The sequence below is a fragment of the Schistocerca piceifrons genome, chromosome 2 (assembly GCF_021461385.2).
Source record: "Schistocerca piceifrons isolate TAMUIC-IGC-003096 chromosome 2, iqSchPice1.1, whole genome shotgun sequence".
In the NCBI taxonomy this organism is placed as follows: domain Eukaryota; kingdom Metazoa; phylum Arthropoda; class Insecta; order Orthoptera; family Acrididae; genus Schistocerca; species Schistocerca piceifrons.
Genome location: NC_060139.1, coordinates 282,473,336 through 282,498,089, shown reverse-complemented (window position 1 = coordinate 282,498,089; position 24,754 = coordinate 282,473,336). Strand labels below are relative to the sequence as shown.

At 41.2% G+C, this 24,754-nt stretch overlaps 1 protein-coding gene across 1 annotated transcript in view; it reads right to left on the bottom strand.

The window, feature by feature from the left end:
• The window catches only part of LOC124775330 (dynein beta chain, ciliary-like), a 702,744-nt gene that overhangs the window by 659,015 nt on the left and 18,975 nt on the right, over window positions 1–24,754 (bottom strand). The window contains exons 4-5 of the mRNA XM_047250162.1: window positions 18,347–18,543; window positions 10,210–10,349 (exon numbers count right to left, since the gene is read on the bottom strand). Of these exons, the coding sequence (XP_047106118.1) occupies window positions 10,210–10,349; window positions 18,347–18,543 (337 nt within the window). The remainder of the gene's footprint in view (window positions 1–10,209; window positions 10,350–18,346; window positions 18,544–24,754) is intronic.

Here is a 24,754-nt window from a genome sequence, read left to right as displayed (position 1 = left end):
CAATTTTATTTGTGTTTGGCACATTTTATACATAGGTGCACTCACTCAAGGGTTAACAGATACTTTTAAATAAAACAGACTCTGTTCAATAATTAGATATGAGACTTGCGACTGTAATATTCAAGACACTTCTGATTATGCTGATTTAATAAAAAGTGTTGCCTTGTTTATAGGGGCTGTTGTGGTGCTGTAGTTGAAGACTGCAAATGATAATGCTTTTCACATCTCCAGTTAATACAGAATTAATTTGTTGCTACCACGCTGCTTGTAGTAGCCATTTTCCTTGAAGCTGCATCAGTTACAAATTTCATCTTAGATAATGTTGGATATTCTTGCTTTCCATAAACTACAATTTTGGAAGACAACTTTATGACACAAATGCCGCTATCTCGCCAACTTTCACACGATTATGGAGTTTTAGCACTCACTTAATTTTGACACTGCCATACATGGCACAGCCATGTGTGTACACCAGGCCACCCTGCCTGCAATTGCTGACTTTTCATTTCATTCTGTCCTTTCTGTGCCACTTAGTGCCAAGGTCATCCACACAACCATAGGTTGAAAACCCAAAGTGGATTTCCAACATTCTTATTTGCTTGTTGGCAGTATCATACATTTTCAATTAACCTATGAATATTACAGTCACTATAAAGACAGAAAACATTCATTATTATGCTTTTGCTTTCTGTAAACAATATCCGTAACTCCATTTACTTTTAATAGACTGTCAAAGACAATTAACATCACTAGCAAACATCGATAAATTTAAAATTATTTGAAAACATCAATACTTTTATTTATCAATTTTTATAATTACAATTTAATTGAAAAGATTTAATAAAATTTTGGTCAAATTTAAGCTTTTACATTACATATTCCATCACTGTGTTTAATCTTTGTCTTTTGGCCTACTGTTATTTGATCGCACAACCCTATTTACTTCTTTGCCTGAACAACCATTTTTCTCAAAACTCTGCTTCAGATGTTTTCATTCGGCATCCAAGTGTTGCAGCATGGAAATTCTTTTGGCTCTGTCAACAAGACTTTTAATGACACCTCTCTTTTGTTGTGGATGGTGGTTGGAGACCTTATACAGATTTCTGTCTGCATGGGTGACTTTCTAAAAGAACTTATTTTTCAACCTTCCATTAGTCTGTCTCATAAATAAAACTTCCAAAAAGCATACTGTACTGTTGTTTTCCATACCCAAGGTAAACTGGATTTATATCATTTGGATGGACAAACCACAAATGTATCATACACAAATTTATGCCATCGACATTGTTTCTTATTTGCTTTTTATAGAGCTGACTGTTCAAATTTTTCCATTAAAAAAATTGCAATTGCATGGTTTAATGGCTTAACCATTGCAACACAATCAACTTGCTCATAACATTCACTGTTCATTGGACCTGACAAGAAATAAGAAAATGTCCAAAGAGAGCAGTCAGATTCCCTACAAAAAAGAAACGTTACATAGATCATAACTTTGTTAACTCAGATCATAGTGAATAAAAACACTATGCCAAAACTTACAAGAATATCTTTCAAATATCTCATCATTTTACCAAGAAATCTAAAGAACTAATTTTAATTCCTAAGATATTCTTTAAGTTTTGACACGGTATCTTTATTCACTATGATTTCCATTAATGAAGATATTATTTACACAACCTAAGTTTTCCCAAGGGATTTGATGGCTCTTTTTAGACACTACTTTACTTCTAGTCATTTCCAATGGGATAATGCATATTATGAGGTAACCCACAAGGTCCTGTGATCACTAATTTTTCTAGAGAGAAATTCTAACGGTCAGCTCTATCAAAAGCAAATACAAAACCATGTTGATGGTATCGATTTGTGGATGATAGATTTGTGTTTTGGCTACATGGTAAAATAGCTTTAAAAGAATCCTTTTGTTATCTAAATGATGTTGTTGTTGTTGTTGTTGTTGTTGTTGTTGTCATAGTTGTGATGTCCAGTCTGAAGACTGGTTTGATGCAGCTGTCCACGCAACTCTATCCAGTGCAAATCTCTTCATCTCTGAATAACTACTACAACTTACATCCTTCTGAATCCGTTTATTGTATTCCTTTGTACTCCACAATTTTTAACCCCCCCCACCCAAATGACACACACACACACACACACACACACGCACACACACACACACAAGAAAAACTTCCAGTACTAAATTGCTGATCTCATGACGCCTCAGAATGTGTCCTATCAAACGATCCCTCCTTCTACATTCTACACATGTGGCGCCACAAATTTCTTTTCTTCCCAGTTATATTCAGTATCTTCTCCTCATTAGTTATGTGACCTACACATCTAACCTTCAGCATTCTTCTGTAGGACCACATTTCAAAAACTTCTATTCTCTTCTTGTCTAAACTGTTGATCATCCATGTTTCATTTCCATACATGGCTACAATCCATACAAATACTTTCAGACAGGACTTCCTAAATCTATAATCAATGTTAACAAATTTCTCTTCTTCAGAAACACTTTTCTTACCATTGTCAGTTTACATTTTGTAACCTCTCTACTTCAGCCATCATTAGTTATTTTGTTGCCCAAATAACAAAACTCGTCAACTACTTTAAGTGTTTGTTTCCTAATCTAATTCCCTCAGCATCACCTGATTAAATTCAATGACATTTCATTATCACTGTTTTGTTTTTGTTGATCTTCATCTTATACCCTCCTTTCAAGACACTATAAATTCTGTTCAACTGCTCTTCCAAGTCCTTTGCTGTCTCTGACAGAATTACAATGTCATCAGCAAACCTCAAAGTTTTTATTTCTTCTTATGGAACTTTAATTACTATTCCAAATTTTTCTTTGGTTTCCTTCACTCCCTGGTCAGTATGCAGATTGAATAACATTGGGGATAGGCTACAATCCTCACTCCCTTTTCAACCACTGTGTCGTTTTCATGCCCCTTGACTCTTATAACTATCGTCTGGTTTTTGTACTAGTTGTAAATAGCCTTTTGCTCCCTGTATTTTACCCCTGCTGCCTTCAGAATTTCAAAGAGATTATTCCAATCAACATTGTCAAAAGTTTTCTAAGTCTACAAAGGCTATACATGTAGGTTTTCCTTTCCTGAATCTATCTTCTAAGTTAAGTCATAGTATCAGTAGTGTCTCCCATGTTCATACATTTCTCCAGAACCGAAACTGATCTCCCCTGAGGTCAGCTTCTACCAGTTTTTTCGTTCTTTAGTATTTTGCAACCATGACTCATTAAACTGATATTTCGGTACTATTCTCAACTGTCAGCACCTCCTTTCCTTGGAATTGGAATTATTACATTCTTCTTGAAGTCTGAGGATATTTCGCCTGCCTCATTCATGTTGCATAGTGGGTGAAGAGTTCCGTCATGGTAAGCTCCCCCAAGACTACCGAGAGTTCTGACACAACACTGTCTACCCCTTGAGCTTTGTTTTGACTTAAGTCTTTCAGTGCACTGTCAAATTCTTTCAGTGCTCTGTCAAATTCTTCTCACATTTATCATATTTCCCACCTCATCTTCATCTACATCCTCTTCCATTTCTATTATATCACCTTCAACTTCATCTATGATATTCATACAGCTGCTTCTCTTTTCTCCATAGGATTCTTTCAATTTTCCTGTAAGCGGTAACTATCTTTCCCTGGTGAAATATGCTACTAAAGCCTTACATTCGTCTTTCACTGATCCTGCTTAAGCATTTTGCATTTCCTGCCAATCTCATGTTTTAGACGTTTGTATTCCCTTTTGTCTGCTTAATTTGCTACATTTTTATAATTTCTTCTTTCATTAATTAAATTCAGCATCTCCTGTGTTATCCAAGGCCTTGTCTTCTCACATATTTAAGCCTCTGCTGCCTTCACTATTTCATCTCTCAAAACTACCCACTCATTTTCTACTGTATTCCTTTCCCCTGTTAACTGTTGTCTAATGCTCCCTCTGAAACTCTGAACAACCTCCAGTTCTTTCAACTTATTCAGATTCTATCTCCATAATTTTCTACCTTTTTGCAATTTCTTTAGTTTTAATCTATAGTGCATAACCAATAAATCTATATCTACACCTATACTCTGCAAACCACCATGAGGTGCATGGCAGAGAGTAGGTCCCATTGTACTAGTTATTTGGTTTTCTTCCTGTTGCATTAACATATGGAGCGTGGGAAGAATGAGTGTTTGAATGCCTCTGTGCTTCCAGTAATTATCATAATCTTATCATCACGATCCCTGTGTGAGTGATACATAAGGGGTTGTAGTATATCCTGAGAGCAATCATTTAAAGCCAATTCTTAAAACTTTGTTAACAGATTTTTTCAGGAAGTGAGTCAGAGTTAATTGCTGTATGGTTTAAAGGAGATGGACTTTGTAAAAAATTAAAGTTTCTGCTGATGTTACCTTCTATTATCGCAACTGATATAAATTATGTTTCCTTTCCTTATCTCCTATGAATTTCTTATATCATACTACACACTGATCTTGCCAAAAGCCAAGAAGCAATTCTTCTTGGTGTTGTAGCTCTCAGGGGCACCCTGGGATGCTCTCTGTGCGAGGCACCTCTGAGCATCTCCGTGAGCTGACATCACTTTGGGCGTGACGCTCGTGCAACTATCTAGTTTTACTAGGAGTTGAGCGGGATTTTATTCTGCATCTGGCCAGGGCAGAAACTGATAAGGCTGAAGGCCGGCGCAAGGCTAAATAAGTTATGTATCTGGAAAGCCAGCATCAGTTGTTGTGCAGCTGCAAGTGCAACAGCACTGAACAGTGAATGGAGATGCCATGCTATAGGAGGAGCTTTAGGCATTCTCAGCTGTTGGTCTATAAGGCCATTGATGCCATAGAAGTTATACGAGTAGTAATGTCACAGCGCAAGGGATTCAATAAGGCCTGTCATTGTGTAGCAGGTGTGTTCTGAATTTTATACTTACGCAGAAAGATAAACCTCAACATGCTAATGGTTGGGTTACTGCTGCAATTGTGCAGTATCGTGTGATACAGTAAAAGCCATTACAAGTCTGGAGAGTTTTACTAGTACAGATGTGATTGCTTATTGCACATTTCAAGTGAATGAGGTGTACAATCAGGACATTTGTCAGACACGATAGTTTACATCTCTCTTCAAGAGTCTGCCGTTTCAGTTCCTTCAGTATTTCTGTGACACTCTCCCATGGATTAAACAAACCTAAGTGTGTTTATGCTGCCCTTATCTGTATATGTTCAATGTTCCCTGTTAGGGCTATCTAGTATAAGTCCCACACACTTGATCAATGTTCTAGAACCAGTCACACAAGTGATTTGTAAGCAATCTCTTTTGTAGACTGATTGCACTTCCCCAGTATTCTACAAACAAACTGAAGTCTACCACCTGCTTTACCCATAACTGAACCTATGTGATCATTCCATTTCACATTTCAACAAAGTGTTACACCTAGGTACTTGCAGGAGTTGGTTGATTCCAACAGTGACTCATTGATATTATAGTCAAAGGATACACATTTCTTTTTTCATTTTGTGAAGTGCAAATTGTGGTCAGAGTCCACATCTGCCCCTGGAAATGTCTTACAACTTAAAATCAGGTTTTGAAATCTCTGACTTAACATTGTATTACCAATCAGGAAACTTCCGCAGTCTCCTGGTCTCTTCTATGTGTACAACCTTATGTCATTGACTCTTAAACCAAACGTTAGTGATGGTTCAATTATGCCGTTTGCAAAATTCTACCATGAGGGTCCCTCTTTCACTGCTTTCTCCCAGTCCATTTTCACATAGAATTTTTCCTTCTCTTCCCTTCGCATTATCGAATTCCAGTCCTCCATCAAAATTACATTTTCATCTCCTTTAACTATCTGAATAATTTCTTTTATCCCATCACATATTTCTTCAATCTGTTCATCATTTGTAGAGCTAGTTGGCACATAAACTTGTACTACTGTGAAGGGTGTTGGTTTTGTGCCCATCTTGGATGTGACAATGCGTTCACTATGCTGTTCATTGTAGCTTACCTGCATTCCTATTTTCTTATTCATAATTAAACCTACTCCTGTATTGCCAGCAGCCTTGCCACAGTGTAACACTGGTACCTGTATCACCAAAGTTAGGCACTGCCGGGCTGGGGTAGCACATGGATGGGTGACCATACCATCTGCCAAACGCTGTTGGCAGGCAGGGTGCACTCAGCCCCTGTGAGACAAACTGAGGAGCTACTTGATTGAGAAGTAGCGGCTCCAGTCTCGTACACTGACATGCAGCCGGGAGAGTAGTGCGCTGACCACAATCCCCTCCATATCCGCATCCAGTGATGCCCATGGGCTGAGCATGACACAGCAACCGGTCAGTACCATTGGGCCTTCCAAGGCCTGTTCGGATGGAGTTTTCAATACTCCTGTATTGCCGCTATCTGGTTTTGTATTTATAACCCTGTATTCACCTGATCAGTAGCCATGTTCCTCCTGCCTCTTTCTTGGATGATCTACCACCAGAATGGTGCATACAAGACTAAAAGAACATGAAAATCTTCACTGACTAGGGGAAATAGCAAAATCAGCTGCAGCAGAGCGCACTCTTCAGTCAGAATATCAAGGAGTGACATTTTCTGAAACCAAAAATTTGTCTACAATTACTATGTCTTTTCTGAGAGTATTTGTATGGCGTGTAGCCGTACATGGAAGTGAAACATGGACAATAAGCAGTTTCAACAAGAAGAGAATAGATGCTTTTGAAATGTGTTGCTACAGAAGAATGTTGAAGATTAGGTGGGTAGATCACATAGCTAATGAGGAGTTACTGAATAGAACTGGAGAGAAAAGAAATTTGTGACACAACCTGACTAAAAGAAGGGATCGGTTGATAGAGGACAGATTCTGAGACAATCAAGAGATCACAAAATTAGTAGTGGAGGGAAGTGTGTGTGTGTATTGGGAGGGGGGAAATAAAAATAATAAAGGGGAGATGAATACAGTAAGTAGATTCAGAAATATGTAAGCTGCAGTAGTTATTCGGAGGTGAAGATGCTGGTACACGGCTGAGTAGTGTGGAGAGGTGGTCAAACCAGTCTTCAAACTGAAGACCACATCATCAACAAGAACAACAACATGACTAAGTATTATCCACTGCTATATAGAGAAGCCATCGAAATACATAATCACAGGGATAATTGTAACAGAAAAGACGAAGCCATGAAACTTAGTGGTATATGGGCAATGGCTCTGCAGAATCGATAGATTGGGTCATACAACCTGGAAGACTTAATAGGAACTAAGACATCTGGTCCTGAGAGCCTTCATTGTACTTAAATACAATAGAACTACACAGCTTAAAAGACCAACTAATTTTTGTTATTGCTCCTCCTGAGGCTCCTTAAAAATGAAATCATCTTTAAGTGGTATATTGCAATACAGTTATTGTAAATTCTCAAAGTTTACAGTTTTATATCTAAGATAATCAGCTTTGCAAATACAATAAAATATGAAAAACAGATAAAACAGATAAAAATGTACAATAGTTAAAGCAAACATCATAATCCCCAAGTGTTGCAGCTTATCAATAATTGAGCCGATTTTCCTTGATACAGTAGGTGATCTCCTCTCTGAGCAATGTGCTAAACTTTTAATGCCACAAATTATAATTAGGTATCTTTTTCTACTTTTTAAGGCAGTATACTATAGAGGTTAAGCCACTGGATTCACATTCAGCAGCAGCAGGTTTCAAATACTCAAGCAACATCCAGAAATATGTTTCCGATTATTTCCATAAAACAATTAAATTGAATGCTAGAATGATATATTTCATTCTATCATTGTCCAGTTTAAGCTTGCCCTATCTCTGACGACCACACAATCAGCTGAATTTTACCCACCAACCTATCTTTTTTCTTCACATCACTTTCATAGGGCGCAGTAATGGAATTCCTTTGGACAGAGCAGTTCACAGGCAGTTGTCAATCAGCATTGAAGAACACAGTCACTGATTCGGTTATAGCTACAAATAGTGAAAGAAACTGCATAGGACATATGAAGAATGGAAATAATGACTTGAGGGATCAACCCCGTGCAAGTCACCATCAATCTGGTACCATTACAACTATGTGAAATCTGTGGAAGAATTATGGCAAATAGACCCATTTTTGTAAATGATATTAAATGTATCACACAGGACAAAGAAATGTTTCAAGACGTAATCATAGTATGTTGCCTTTAAGTAGCACAGTTGTTTACTCTGTACCAAAAACAGGAAAGAAAAAATGTTTATCCACACTGAACTTGTGAAACCTGTTACAGGGGACAGTTTCAGGGTCCATGTATATAGCCAAAAAGGTAGCTTCTGATATTTCACAGGTGAGTGAAGGACTAATTCTGTAAATAATCTTCTAGGCTGTGTCTCAGCTGTTTCTCCACTATATCTTTCTTCCAGGAAAGCTATTTCAGTATGATATATAGGAGAACTTCTGTGAAGTTTGTAAAGTAGAATGGGCACTGGCAGAATTGAAGCTGTGAGTGTGGATCATAATTTGTGCCTGGATAACTAGTCGGGAAAAGCAATGCCACTGAAATACAATGTTCAAGGTTTGTGACCCAGTCTGATACACAGTTTTAATCTGCCAAGACATTACAAGTCTCCACTTGTCCTAATAAAACTTGTCCTAATAAACCCAGTCAGCACTCCCATTTAATTGCAGATTTTGTTTCTATGTTAATAGCAGGTTTGGAAATGATACAGATGACTGTAATTCTTCAGTTTTTCTGACATATATCATGTATGAAAATTTTTTGGGCACAAGCAGATCTTTATGGCAGACATGCACAACTACCTGACCATCCACCTGAGAACTTTCTGCAGTTTTCTTTGTAAGTAATACTCTTGGATTACATGCAAACATACTCAGTAAACTATACACTGAATAGACAAAAGTCATGAGATAGTGATCTACACATACACAGGTGGTGGTAGTATGGTGTACACGAGGGGTAAAAAAAGTATTTCATTGGCAGAGCTGTTGTTTTTACTCAGGTGATTCATGTGAAAAGGTTTCCAACTTCATTACGGGTGCATGACCGGAATTAACAGACTTTGAATGTGGAATGATAGTTGGAGCCAGAGACATGTAACATTCCATTTCAAAAATCATTTGGGTATTCAGTATTCCAAAATCCACCTGAGTGTGTCGAGAACACCATGTTTCAGCAACGCAGTGGCCGACAGCCTTCACTGAATGATAGAGAGCAGTGACTTTTGCATAGAATTGTCAGTGTTAACAAACAAGCAACACTGTGTCAAACAACCGCAGAAATCAATGTGGGATGTATGACAAACATATCTGTTAGGACTGTATGGCGAAATTTGGCATTAATGGGCTACGGCAGCAGATGACAAATGCAAGTGCCTTCGCTAACAGTACAACATCACTTGCAGCACCTATTCTGGGCTCATGACCATATGGGTAGGGTCCTACACAACTGAAAAACCATGGCCTGGTCAGATGAGTACTAGTTTCAGTTGGTAAGGACTGATGGTAGGGTTCGAGTGTGGCGCAGACCCCACGAAGTGAAGGACCCAGGTTGTCAACAAGGCACTGTGCAAGTTGGTGGTGGCTGTGTTTACATGGCATGGGCTGGGTCCTCTGGTTTAACTGAACCAATAACTGACTGGAAATGGTCATGTTCGGCTACCGGGAGACTATTTGCAGCCATTTATGGACTTCATGTTCCAAAACAAAAATGGAATTTTTGTGGATGACAATGCGCCATGTCAGTGGGCCACAACTGTTCTGGATAATTCGAGTGAATGCAGGGCCACTCAGATCGCCCAACATGAATCCCACCTAGCATTTGTGGGACATCACTGAGAGGTCAGTTAGTGAACAAAATATTGTTTCAGCAAGATTTTTGTAATTATGGACAGCTATAGGGGCATCATGGCTCAATGTTTCTGCAGGGGCCTTCCAACGACTTGAGTCCATGCCACATCGAGTTGCCAAACTATGCCGGGCAAAAGGAGGACCGACACGATGTTAGGAGGTATCCCATGACTTTTGTCACCTCAGCTTACAGCTGGTGATTACAGCCAACGGTTCCTTTGACACTTAAAAGTTTTGAAATTGAAGCAATAATCACTTACACAGTAAGAATAAATATAAAAAAATATTTTTTGTTGGTAGTATTGTTTCTATTTTCAGTAACAAAAAGGGTGACTGACCAGCTGCAGGTGTTGGGTGCTGACCATTTTCAAAGGCATCAGAAGATTCTTCCTTTACAGCTTCATTTATCTGTGTTGCCCATTTGATGATCACTCCTTCAATTGCACTTTTCAAGTACAGGTCTACTTTTTCGCCTTTGCTAAAATGGGGGGTAAAAAAAAGAAAAACAATTTACTGTAACATTATACGAATCCCGTAATGGACATTGGTTCAAATTTTGGATATGCACTGAAATCAAAAATTAAAAATTTTAGTGCTACAAAGAGGACTGACATTCCCCTCCTAAAAGAATATGCTACCAACTAAAAGATCAAATTTAAGTGAACAGTTCATAAACCTATTATCCTCTCCATTTTTCTTCAACAGTAGTGGCCAGTAATGGGAGATTAATAGCCATGCACTAGTGTCTACTAAATAATTTGTTGAAATAACTAACAGACACCAAAGAAATGAAGATGACTGTCTTACGGTCACAAATCATGGAGGAAAAAAAACGAATTCATACAAACAAAACAAGAAGCCAGGGTAAGAAAAGGTCAAAAGAATCATGCTACTGAAAAATGTGGAAAGAAAATCAGAAATGAAGAATTAGTTATACAGAAGGACCTTGACAAGGCACCTATGGGGAAAAGTATGTATGAATTGATTGGGGTAAGGATGAAGTAAAAGCCCAAAGAGGAAGAGTGTATAAAAAAGTACGAGAGAGAATAGTTTTTAGTATAATAAAATGCTACTGTAAATTCAAAATGCTGGCAACAGCACAAAGCTCTCTGTCACAACTACTGTGCTTTTACTCTGCATGATATAACACTAAAGCACTGCAACATTATTAGTATCACACTGGTTCCGTGTACATGGCCCTATACCCGCTGCAAGCAAAACATACATACATACATCTCTAATGTAGAATGTCATTATGAGGGGACTTAAAAAAGTAAGTTACACATTATTATGGAAGGCCAAGTAACTTCTGCTGAATACTGCACTACATTTCAAAATGACAGAGATACATGATACTATTTTTCAATGTAGTCATCAAGTCTCTGTAAATAATGGTCAGAACATTCTACCATCTGTTCAGTTCCTCAATGATAGAAATCTGCTCCTTGGTCACAGAGCTATTTGAGGACTGCTGTGGGAACACCCTCATTGCTGAAAAACATGCAAATTGCTGCAAATCAGTTCCTCAATTGCCTGTGCATCATCGTACGAGGAAAATATCTATGGCCTGCCTTCTGATCAACATCACCCACATCTGTGAGGCTATGGTCAAATTGTTAGCACAATTTCACTATGGCTGAACACTGCATTTGGCCCAGAATTTCACGGTGAATCTGTGTGTAATTTAAATTTTTTGCCCACAAGAATTGTACTGTCCCATGTATTTCAAGTTTGAAGTACATTTACAGTTGCCATGCCATTTCATACCACACTCTACAGCAACTGTTATCCATACTACAGCAGAATTGTGCCTGCTGGATATCCAGAAATTAACACTCTCTTTTGACAATGCATTACTCTTGTTGCACAATGGTCTTAGTGTGAGATGACTTGTGTAACTTACCTTCGACATCAGCACAAGCCAATAAAAAACATGTGCTGTGATGCATTCATTCTGCAGTTAATCATGTCATTTTATAACAATAGGCCCTGTGAGGTGACAGAGACTATGTTATAGTTCATCTTTTAACCAGAAAAAAGATTTGGCCACATCCTAGATAAATTACAATACACGACAACTGTGAGAGAGGAGGCATTATTAGATAGAGACTGCATTAGCTATCTGTGGGACATAAGGCATTACTAGACAGAGAATGGATCAGCTGATACTTTTCTGAATTTAAAGTCATCTGTAAGTAAGCCAATATAAACAGCATGCTGTGCCAGGACACAAGAACTTAGTTCAGTTACAACGTGAAAACTGCATTCGTGGCATCATTGTTGAACATTGTACTGAATTACAGAATAAAAGGAAAACTGCATTAAAGTGTCACTACAGGTCAGTATACACACTCCCATTCCAGGCATTGCCAGAATTCAATGTGAGTTGCTAGGGCAAAGTTAGCCTAAATTGCTTGGGGGAGGGGGGAGGGGGGTGGGGGTCACCTATGGTGAACACAGTAATGGAAGTTCTAGTAATACCCCCTATGGCATCCAACATACAACTCCAGTTATTCACCATATGTTTGGTGTTCTCAAAACGAAGAAGAATGGTTGCCAGTTTCTTTTAGATCTGACAGCCAAGAATGCTGTCACTGACTGTTTTTCCTCTGTTAATCGATTTTTTGAATCTTCCATAGCATTTAACCTCATTTCAAATTTCTGAAGCAATTATGCCTGGAAGTGTGGCAGATAATCTAAGATGAGTAATGAATACTCACAGCAACAAAGTGAATAACAAATAATTTAAGTTATAACAAAAGTCAATTATTTGTACTGATAAATTCACAGAGCACCAATAGCATTCTTAGCTTTTGTAAGTGCAAGTTATTTCCTAAGAAAGGAAAGATGAATAATGGGGGTAATAGATAGAGTAATAACCTATTGAACTTTATTCCTGCACAGATTGGAATCAAGCTTCAAAGGCTTCTTCAGCATCTTGTATGAGTGTTGAGTGAAGGCAAGTCAAACTACACTCCTGGAAATTGAAATAAGAACACCGTGAATTCATTGTCCCAGGAAGGGGAAACTTTATTGACACATTCCTGGGGTCAGATACATCACATGATCACACTAACAGGACCACAGGCACATAGACACAGGCAACAGAGCATGCACAATGTCGGCACTAGTACAGTGTATATCCACCTTTCGCAGCAATGCAGGCTGCTATTCTCCCATGGAGACGATCGTAGAGATGCTGGATGTAGTCCTGTGGAACGGCTTGCCATGCCATTTCCATCTGGCACCTCAGTTGGACCAGCGTTCGTGCTGGACGTGCAGACCGCGTGAGACGACGCTTCATCCAGTCCCAAACATGCTCAATGGGGGACAGATCCGGAGATCTTGCTGGCGAGGGTAGTTGACTTACACCTTCTAGAGCACGTTGGGTGGCACGGGATACATGCGGACGTGCATTGTCCTGTTGGAACAGCAAGTTCCCTTGCCGGTCTAGGAATGGTAGAACGATGGGTTCGATGACGGCTTGGATGTACCGTGCACTATTCAGTGTCCCCTCGACGATCACCAGTGGTGTATGGCCAGTGTAGGAGATCGCTCCCCACACCATGATGCCGGGTGTTGGCCCTGTGTGCCTCGGTCGTATGCAGTCTTGATTGTGGCGCTCACCTGCACGGCGCCAAACACGCATACGACCATCATTGGCACCAAGGCAGAAGCGACTCTCATCGCTGAAGACGACACGTCTCCATTCGTCCCTCCATTCACGCCTGTCGCGACACCACTGGAGGCGGGCTGCACGATGTTGGGGCGTGAGCGGAAGACGGCCTAACGGTGTGCGGGACCGTAGCCCGACTTCACGGAGACGGTTGCGAATGGTCCTCGCCGGTACCCCAGGAGCAACAGTGTCCCTAATTTGCTGGAAAGTGGCGGTGCGGTCCCATACGGCACTGCGTAGGATCCTACGGTCTTGGCGTGCATCCGTGCGTCGCTGCGGTCCGGTCCCAGGTCGACGGGCACGTGCGCCTTCCGCCGACCACTGGCGACAATATCGATGTACTGTGGAGACATCACGCCCCACGTGTTGAGCAATTCGGCGGTACGTCCACCCGGCCTCCCGCATGCCCACTATACGCCCTCGCTCAAAGTCCGTCAACTGCACATACGGTTCACGTCCACGCTGTCGCGGCATGCTACCAGTGTTAAAGACTGCGATGGAGCTCCGTATGCCACGGCAAACTGGCTGACACTGACGGCGGCAGTGCACAAATGCTGCGCAGCTAGCGCCATTCGACGGCCAACACCGCGATTCCTGGTGTGTCCGCTGTGCCGTGCGTGTGATCATTGCTTGTACAGCCCTCTCGCAGTGTCCGGAGCAAGTATGGTGGGTCTGACACACCGGTGTCAATGTGTTCTTTTTTCCATTTCCAGAAGTGTAATTGTTAAAGTGCATTGTGTCATTCTGTGGCTGTTTAAAATTAACTGTGTGATACGAAGTCTCATCTACTGTGATGTCAGAGATGTTATTTGATTTCTGAATGGCCAGGCATTCAGTTAATAGAAATTTATCATAAACTATGGGAAGTGCATGATAATAAAGTAATGAATTACATAAATGTGCAAAATCAATGTGAAATGTTTTGATAATACAGTAACTAATGAATGCAATGTGTGAAAGCGATGTGAGTTGTTCAACAATGGCCATAGATGATTTGAAGACTTAACTGAAGAATGAAATCAAACAAATGGCTTTTCACAAGATTCATAGATTTGCTAGGCAGGAAACATTTTGGAAGTGATGCCAAGGTAAACAATACAATTAACAACTGGCTTAACAGAGTGGTAGCAGCAGACTACAACATGGGAATTCTGAAGGTTGGTTACAGATACGACAAATTGTTTAGTAACAGTGATGTTTATGTAGAGAAGTAAAGTAAGATTCAATTCATTGAGTGACATGTTTCTTGTTACTATTTTTTTTTAATTTATTGTAGCCATAAGTCCAACCCCTCGTCCAAGTCGTGGGAGATGCGCAACGGCACAAAGTAGGGGACTGCCTATAGGGGCGATGTACAGCGGGGACTTCGTGTGCCCCAGGACCGCTACAGTAGGTGGGAAGGCCCTATGGGAACCCTGAAACATGACGGCTAACAGGGCTCTGGTGAAGCTGCGATAGGCCTAGCAAGCCAGTAGTGGATAAATCAACTGCTTTTAAAAAGGGAACATGCCTCGGATCACGGAACGGATTTAAAGGAAACCGACCAAGCAATGAAAAAAGATTACGAGATGGTTTACGACTGGGGACCTTAAACGTAAGGACTCGTAACTGGGAAGTTAGAAGAAATTGTAGAAATGATGGAAAGGACGAAATTGGACATCTTGGGACTTGCTGAGACTTGGTGGAGAGGAGTTGGTGAACAACCACTAAGTAAAGGATGTAAACTGTACTGGATAGGAAATGAGAGGGGAAGAAATGGAGTGGCAATAGTGGTCAGAGAGGGTCTGCAGGAGGAGGTGGAAGGTGTCACTGATCGAATGATAAAAGCCAGAGTACGAGTGAAAGGAAAAAGCACTGAAATCATCCAAGCATATGCCCCATAGGTGGGGTGTACAAAAAAGGAGAAGGAGGAATTTGAAGATGACATGCAAAAGCAGCTAGATGGCGGTAATCAGATTATAATAGGGGACCTCAGTGCACATGTTGGCACAGACAGGAAAGGATTCGAGGAGATAATGGGACCAGAGGGCTGGGGGAACCGAAATAGAGAAGGAAAATTGTTGCTGGAATTCTGCAAGAGGAATGGGCTGGCAATCGCAAATTCCTGGTACAAGAAGAGAAGTAGCCACAAAATAACTTGGTACAGTGGAGACTGGTCCCAAACTTCAGTAGTAGACTATGTACTAGTGGATAGGCAGATGATGAGCAGCCTCACAGATGTTAAGGTCATTCCATCTGAGGCTTTAGACAGTGACCATCGGCTGTTGGTAGCCACCCTGAGAGAGAAAAAAGATAGGAGGGCAACAGATATACAGGAGAAAAGGTTGAAGACATGGATGCTGAAAGAGGATGAATGGAGGACCCAGTACCAGACACTGATCAGGAAGAAGCTGCCAAAGGAAGATCAGAGAACAGTGGAAGAAGAGTGGGGAGATTTTAAGAGGGCTCCAGTTGAGGCAGCTGAGACTGTGTGCGGAAGAACTAGCACAAAGAGGAGGAGTAAGGAAACCCCATGGTGGAACAACATATGTAAAGAGGCAGTACTTCGAAAGAACAAAGCCTTCAGAGAATGGTTCCAGACCCAAACAGAGGAAGCTAGGGTAAAATATAAGGAAAGCAAGAAAGCGGCACAGACCATAGTAAGGGCGGAGAAGAAGAAGTGGATGGAAAAATGGACAAGAATGTTAGAAGAGGACAGTGAAGGGAACAAAAAAGTACTTTACACCATGGTAAGAAATAAGAGGAACGACAGAAGCGAGTGCCTGAGGATCATGGATAATAATGGAAGAGTTGTGGAGGAAATGCATGAGCTCAAAAAGATTTGGAAGGAGTACTTTGAAGATCTGTTGAATGCCGCCAAGCAGGTAACTAACAGCGATGGAGAGTCTAAGGCAGCAGACGATTATAATAGTGGGGAAATTGATGATCTAACTTGGAATGAAGTGGAAGAAGCCATAAAGAGGATGAAAGGGGGCAAGGCACCAGGTTGGGACGAAGTAACAGTGGATATGATATGAGCAGCAGGAGAAGTAGGAACCCAGTGGCTATACAGAGTGCTGAGGGTGGTGTGGAAGGAGAACAGAATTCCTGAGGATTGGAAGAAAGGAATTATAGTCCCGATCTTCAAGAAAGGGGATAAAAGGAGATGTGAGAACTACAGAGGAATCACCCTGCTATGCCACTGTGGAAAAATCTATGAAAAGATCCTGGAAAAGAGAATAAGAAGCAGTATTGAAAGTAGACTGCAAGAGGAGCAGTATGGTTTCAGACCGGGAAGATCAACAACGGACCTCATATTTGTGGTAAGGCAACTGCAGGAAAGGCACTATGAGTACGGGAAGGACTTAATCATGGCCTTTTTAGATATTGAGAAGGCGTATGACAGTATCTGTAGGGACAAGCTCTGGGATGTGCTGAACGCAAAAGGGATAGATGAAGAGATAACACGAAAAGTCAGAAAAATGTATGAGGGAAGTGAGAGCTGTGTGAAAGTGGGGAGGGAACGTACTGCATGGCTCAAGCTGGAAAATGGGCTGTGACAGGGAAGTGCACTTTCGCCTTTATTGTTTATTATTGTTATGGATGAAATCCTACAGCAAGTATCAGATGCAATTGGAGATCATAAAATGAAAGCAGTGCTTTTTGCCAATGACCTGATGTTATGGGGAAATTGCGAGAAGGAGGTGCAAGAGCAGTTACATGTATGGGAGGCAACGGCAGCACAATATGGAATGCATTTCTCTGCAAAGAAAAGTGAAATAATTGTCGCAACAAGGAAGAAGAATAGGCCAAATGTGGATATAACTTGTGGAGGGGAAAAACTACAAGTGGTAGAGAACTTCAAGTACCTGGGAAGCATGATTGAAAGTAAGGGGGGAAACGCAATGGAAATAAATGAAAGGTGCAGAAAAGCAGGGCAGTTCTACAAATGCATTAGGGGGCTTATTTGGAGCAAGGAGGCGCCACAGAAATCCAAGGGAATTATATACCGAACCTACTTTGTCCCCATATTGGCATACGGAAGTGAGACATGGGTAATGCATAAAAGCGACAAAAGTAGAATACAGGCTAGTGAAATGAAGTTCCAGAGGAGCAGGTTGAGTGTAACAAGACGAGACAGATTGCGAAATGTGTATGTGAGGGAAAGACTAAAGGAGGAACCAGTACAGGACAGGATAGAAAAATCAAGACTGCAGTGGTATGGACACATGAAGAGAATGGATGAGGGAAGAATTCCAAAGAGGATGTTTGATCTGCAACTGGAGGGGAAGAGGTCCAGAGGAAGACCAAGAGATAGATGGGTGAAGGGAGTGAAGGAATGTGTGACGAGAAGAGGAGAGAACTGGACGAAGGTGGAAGAGGAGGAATGGTGGAAAGACAGAACACGATGGAGAGGCTTGTGTTCCCGACAGACCCAGCCAGTGGCTGGAAACTGTCCAAGATGATGATGATGACTAAGCAAAATTATATGGACTACAGAGGGGCGAGGAAGCAGGAGAAGAGGGAGGAAGTTATGTCACTCAGGATCCAAGCTGAGAGAGCCCATCTTGTATGAGGAAGACGAGAGGTAAATATGAAGGGCAATACCCCAGAGGCAGTGGGAGCTTGGTACAATATTTTAAATTCTGAGTTAGACAATTCACTGGTAGCCCTATGCCAGCTTCAGTTCAGATATGCCATCTCATTGTGGACTGCCATCACTTATTTTGTTTTTGTACTTATGTAACAAGTATTACAAGTCACTTCAGCAGCAACTTAACAGATAAGGTAAAGAGTTACACAGTCGGGTAAGCCTGTACCTCTCAGTAATATCAACTAGGGCTTGGTGAACTCTCTCCACTCCAGCTGGCATTGGCAGTAGTGTATGGCCAGTAATTTTTCCTCTAACTTCATACACAATGCTTTTGAGTTCATGTATATGTCTTTGTATATCCTCTGCCACAACTTTTGGCCATCCTCTGTGATTCCCAGGGTTTGATAGAAGAGGTACAAAAACCTGTAAATAAGAAATGATAAAATATGATACCAAAATGGCAACTAGCCTCCAAATGACACCACAGAATAAAATAGATCTGAGGGCAACTGTAGGTCATAGCTGAAATCACTGACTTTCATCCAGTTGTATCAAACAAAATAGTATGAAAACAATGATGTAAAAAAATGACAAATATTTAAGTTTGTATACCAATATAAGTCAATGTAGTCAAATATTTAAATTATTTAATGAGCAGAATGTAAGAAGACTGTGCAGAAATTTTACAATTTATATATTATGCTATGAGTCCAAAATGCTGCTGTGTTTGAATATATCGTTTATTACAATATGCCTATTCTGGCACGATTGCCATCTTCAGGTTATCTGTGGAAAGCACATCATTTGGTACAATATTTTAAATTCTGAGTTAGACAATTTAATGTATTATAGAATTATGGTTTGTTACATATATCAGGTGGTCTTGACATCCATATGACATCGATGTCTCAGATGCTGTCACATTACTATATAAGTTTGGTCCTTTGCTGTTGGTGGAGCTATAGTAGGTGTTAAACTTTCGCTGGAGCAGTTATTTGTGAAGATGTTTAATTATGACAGTTTATTTCATAATGATGTTGCTTGACAGCTGTATTGACAGTAGAGCCAGCAATGTTATATAGTTAGAGGCTGTTTGCTTCTGTGGTATTCTGCAAGTCGTATCTTTGTTCTTACCAGCAAACAGCCTGTAACCATACAATATCACCGACTCCACTGTCGGATTCATGCTAATGGCAGCCAAAGTGTAACACCCAACTAGAAACAAAGGTGGAACCTAAGGTCTCTGCTGAGATGATGTCTACTGGTGCAGCTTCTGGCCAGTGGGAGAAGCAGTCTATCAGTGTTAATAACTAACGTTGGCCATTCCTTGGAAGTAAGGGGCCGAGCAAACTGATATGAATGTGTGCAAATTGAGCTGTTGTATCCAGAAAATTGCCGACTGGTGAATGCACATCTGTTGACTTTGCTGATTGTCGTGTTGCTGCACCAACTCCTAGATGGTGCAAGTAATGTCTATTAACAAAATCCAACGCCTAGTGCATGGGTAGGAAAGGGTGAGATTTGTCACTGGAAACTTTGCAGTACAACTTAGCGTTGGCACCAGGAAACTCTACTGTCTGAAATTTCAGCGATGTTTCAGAGTCTTTAAGCAGGTCGTGCAGCTCCTGGTCTGACTGTTGTGCTGCCACGAGTTCTGTAAAATCCATGAAACGAGTTATGGTCCCAATGTGGGACAGGCAGTCAACCATTATATTCCAGAGATGTGTTCTATATCTGTGCTGCTCTGAGAAATGTAGATCAACTGGTTGTCCCTCCGAGGTGAACAATTCATGTTATTTTGTCGGAAGGCATATGCGAGCAGCTTATGGTCAGTAGAGATGGTAGATTCTCTGGCCTCCAGTTGAGATCGTGAATATTTAATGGCTTCCTAGATCGCTAAAAGCACTTTGTCATTGGCATTCCATTTCTGTTGAGACGGAGATAGCTCATTCCAGAAGAATCTTAGTGGCTGTCATGTTCCATCACAAAGTTGTTGCAGTGCCGTGCTGACTGCCATCTGACTCGCATCAAATGCCATTGCAAGTGGTGCAGTCAGTTGCTTCAAAAGCCAAGATCATTTCATCCATTCATGAAACTGGTGAGTTTCCCTTGCCCTTTGTGTCAGTGAATGCCGCTGTTAACAGTGCTTGCAACTCTGGTGCATGAGGTAGATGTCTCCAACAGAAATTGAGGACACTGAGGGAATGACGTAGTTCCCTGCAGGTCTTTGGGCGGGTCATCTGCAGAATGGCTTCACCTTTCTCCAGCATGGGCAGCGAACCTGATGGTGTGATGCTGTGGCTCAAAAAAACCAACTTGTGCCAGGCTGAAGACATACTTGGGGGTATATAGAACAATGCCATCCATTCCAATCTTCTGAACACTTTGATAAGATGCTGCTAATGTTGCTCCACAGAGATAGAAAAGAACAAAATGTCACTGAGATAAGCAAAACAAAGTTTTAGCCCTTGTAGCTTGGAGTCGATGAATCTTTGCCATATTTGCGCTGCATCTCGTGAGCCAAATGTTATGAACCAACTCTCAAAAAGGCTAAAAGGAGTAATAAGGGCTATCTTTTGTGTGTGTGCTCCTGCCAACAGAATCTGCTTATATGCCTTTGCACAGTCTAAAACAATGAATCCAGTCATGCCACACAATGCATAATTATACTCCCAAAGCAATGGGACGGGATAACAATCAGGGACAGTTCTAGCTTTTACAGCCCAACAGTCACTACAAGGGTGCCATCCACCATTCTGCTTTGGTACTAAGTGTAGTGGACATGACCAGGGCCAACTCAACAGCCGCATCACACATTCACAAATCATGCCATCAAATTCCGCTTTTTTTGCGGCAAGTCAACCTGGTACCAAGCGGCAAGATCAGCATGAGACTGTGTGCCAAAACATCCACACCTATTATGGGTTCTGACACGTCTGCAACCGCGAAATCCCATGTTAAGTCACACTGTAGTCCAAGGTCCAGGCTGATTCATAGCATTCCGTACATTGGTATAGCTGAATTTATGACAACAGTCAGGCAGAAGGCAGTACAGATCCATTTGCTGGGCATCTTCATGCACGGGAACACACATTAAGAAAAACCAGTATCTATGAAGTTCATTCAAACAAAACCCGGTCAGTGCGTCTACCTTTGCCTTACACGTAAGGTGGCACCACATAGCTGCGGGTATGGTAGCGCCATCTATTGGTAGGAAGATTGATATGTGCACACCGTTTGATGCTGCATAGCGACAGTGTGGTTTCACGATGAAGAGAAGGTGGTCACACAAGTTATCGTACACTACCGAATATGCAGGCGAGTAACCAGGAACAACGAGGAGTGATTCGATTTTTGACGGCGGTCAGAGCTGGAGGCCGTGAAATGTGTCGATGGATGAAGGCTGTGTATGGTGAGTACATTCTGAGTTGTTCAAGTGTCATGGAATGGCACAAAAGATTCCTCAAGAGGCGCAAGTCACTAGAAGATGATGCTCATCCTGGCCAGGCTCATTGTGTCATCACACTGGAAATGGTTGCGGAAGTGAATGCTTTCAGTCTTGGACAACAGCAGAATCACTGTTGACAAGATCCACTGGTTACTTTGTGTTATCGGTTGCACAATGAAGTGTGAGATTGGTTTCAGGCCTGGATCTTACAGCAGCCAACTAGTTTCTTCAAGGATTGAATCGACTGGCTAGTGTCGCAATGGGATAAATGTGCCAACAGTTTCGGTGACTATTTTTGAGTTTGTATACTGTTTATAACTACATTTTTGAGTTAATAAAATCATTACCCTTATTCTACACTAGTGACTGGGTTTCACTTGAATGCCCCTTATACAAGTTATTTCTGCCCAGATTTACAGTCACTGATGAATAGGCACTGACACGATGCCCAGAAACTTATCAGCATGTCTACATCTGATTGCCACCAGCATTTGGGTGTGAACATAGAATTGTACCTTGCCTCCCAGGTCCCCAAATCTGCTGTGATATCAGCCAACAGCGGGCTTGTCAGTATCTGACGCCGACAAAGAGGAAGATGAGCGGCTCCTTGATTTCTTGCAATAACAACCCCTGTCTCTGCTGCAGTCACCCCTAGTCAATAATTCTTCCATCTCCTTGGTTAGTAGATCCACTCTGGCGGAAAACATGTCATAATCGGCCAGTGTTACCATGTGCAACGACAAGCTGTTGCACACCACCATAACTGTATCACTGGTGCAGGTGTTATAGCATAAAATTTGTCAAATAACTCCACTACAGCATCTAAGGGCATTCCGGTTTGTGACACAATAATGCCTTTCACCTGTGGTGGCAGAGCAATTACTCTACAGTGTGTGCAAAAGACTTTCAGGCACGGCTCCCACGTCCACCTCAGTCAGCAGGTGTCATAAATATTGTGAACATCTTTTGTCGCCAGTGTATTATTGGGTTAGAACTTGTCTGATGTCTTCTTCCTGTGAAGTGGAAACCTGTCATGTCAGTTTCATTTTTAACTTCTCATCTGCATTCATCGTAGGCAAAGTGGTGATCACATCTTCGATCTCCATTCCGTATTTCTGATCCAGCTGGTGAATTTAGTTGCATCTGTGATTATTCCAGCATAGAGAAAGCTTGCTTCCACCTGCAAAAATCATAATGCTGAGTTATGTGGCCAAAATAGTGGCAAATGATACGGAAGGCACGGGCTTCATCAATGCATACATCATGTTGAACGCAGGTCCTTCCTGTGATATAATGTGGCTAATTCTATCATGTCATGATCACCATTGTTGGTAAGGACTTGTGTCTGTGGCTGTCTGAACAAATTACTATGCACATATTATTAGCCAGCAATATAATAAAAGACTCTCTTCACATCAGATTCAGCAACACTTTATTCTGATGTACAGAGAGTTGGTAAATGACGAATGTTGGAGGCATTTTACATGGAAGGAGAATTGACCCAACAATTAGAACATACAACAGTCAAAAGCAACTCTACAGGGTGTTACAAAAAGGTACGGCCAAACATTCAGGAAACATTCCTCACACACAAAGAAAGAAAATATGTTATGTGGACATGTGTCCGGAAACGCTTACTTTCCATGTTAGAGGTCATTTTATTACTTCTCTTCAAATCACATTAATCATGGAATGGAAACACACAGCAACAGAACGTACCAGCGTGACTTCAAACACTTTGTTACAGGAAATGTTCAAAATGTCCTCCGTTAGCGAAGATACATGCATCCACCCTCCGTCTCATGGAATCCCTGATGGGCTGATGCAGCCCTGGAGAATGGCGTATTGTATCACAGCCGTCCACAATACGAGCACGAAGAGTCTCTACACTTGGTACCGGGGTTGCGTAGACAAGAGCTTTCAAATGCCCCCATAAATGAAAGTCAAGAGGGTTGAGGTCAGGAGAGCGTGGAGGCCATGGAATTGGTCCGCCTCTACCAATCCATCGGTCACCGAACCTGTTGTTGAGAAGCGTACGAACACTTCAACTGAAATGTGCAGGAGCTCCATCGTGCATGAACCACATGTTGTGTCGTACTTGTAAGGGCACATGTTCTAGCAGCACAAGTAGAGTATCCCGTATGAAATCATGATAACGTGCTCCTTTGAGCGTAGGTGGAAGAACAAACTAAAATGAGCTCTAACATGGAAAGTAAGCGTTTCCGGACAGATGTCCACATAACATCTTTTCTTTATTTGTGTGTGAGGAATGTTTCCTGAAGTTTGGCCGTACCTTTTTATAACACCCTGTATAACTAATTAACAAAGGAATAAAAAACTATTCTAAGAGTAAGTGCATAAGTATCACAGAACACAGCACCTTTGGCAGCCAGCATGGAAACACTTTGACAGTGTTACAAAATTAAACGTGAAAACCACATGACTTGCACAGCACTGTATTGTCACTTCTGTCTGCTACACCAGCTTGCAGCATCTCGTCAATCGTTTCATTAGTGACACGCAAGATAGACAGTGCAAGGAAGTGTGCTGTATGCCATGCAGGTGGACCATTGGATTTGCAGGAGAAAATATCTGTGCTAATTTTTGAACAGATTTTATTCATACGAACTTTCCACAACATGAAACTGTCTACCATCACCTACAGAAACTTGCTGCAATGAACTTCTCAAATATTTGACACCTCAAAACGATATCAAGGTTGTCTGGTTTGATTTCCTTTTTTTGCTCCATTTATAAAAAGACTGCATCCTCCCCCCCCCCCCCCCCCACTCTCTCTCTCTCTCTCTCTCTCTCTCTCTCTCTCTCTCACACACACACACACACACACACACACACACACACACACACAAAATATTTGTATGCCAAATCCATTTCTGAACGTGTCCTAATTTCTAGATCCTTTGCAGATTCGCTGGTGGTTACTGGAGATATATCATCAGCATACATGATCACTGTTTCCTTTACAGCTTCTGGCATGTCATCTACATATAGAATAAATAGTAATATGGTCCCAATACCAAATGTTAGAGTATACCATATTATAACTCTTTGAATACTGAAAGCACATTTTCGATTCTGTTCCCATGTTTGTATGTTATCTCTACATATTCTTGCCTATTTTCAATAAATGACTTGATAATATTTACTGTTCTGCCTCTTATGCCA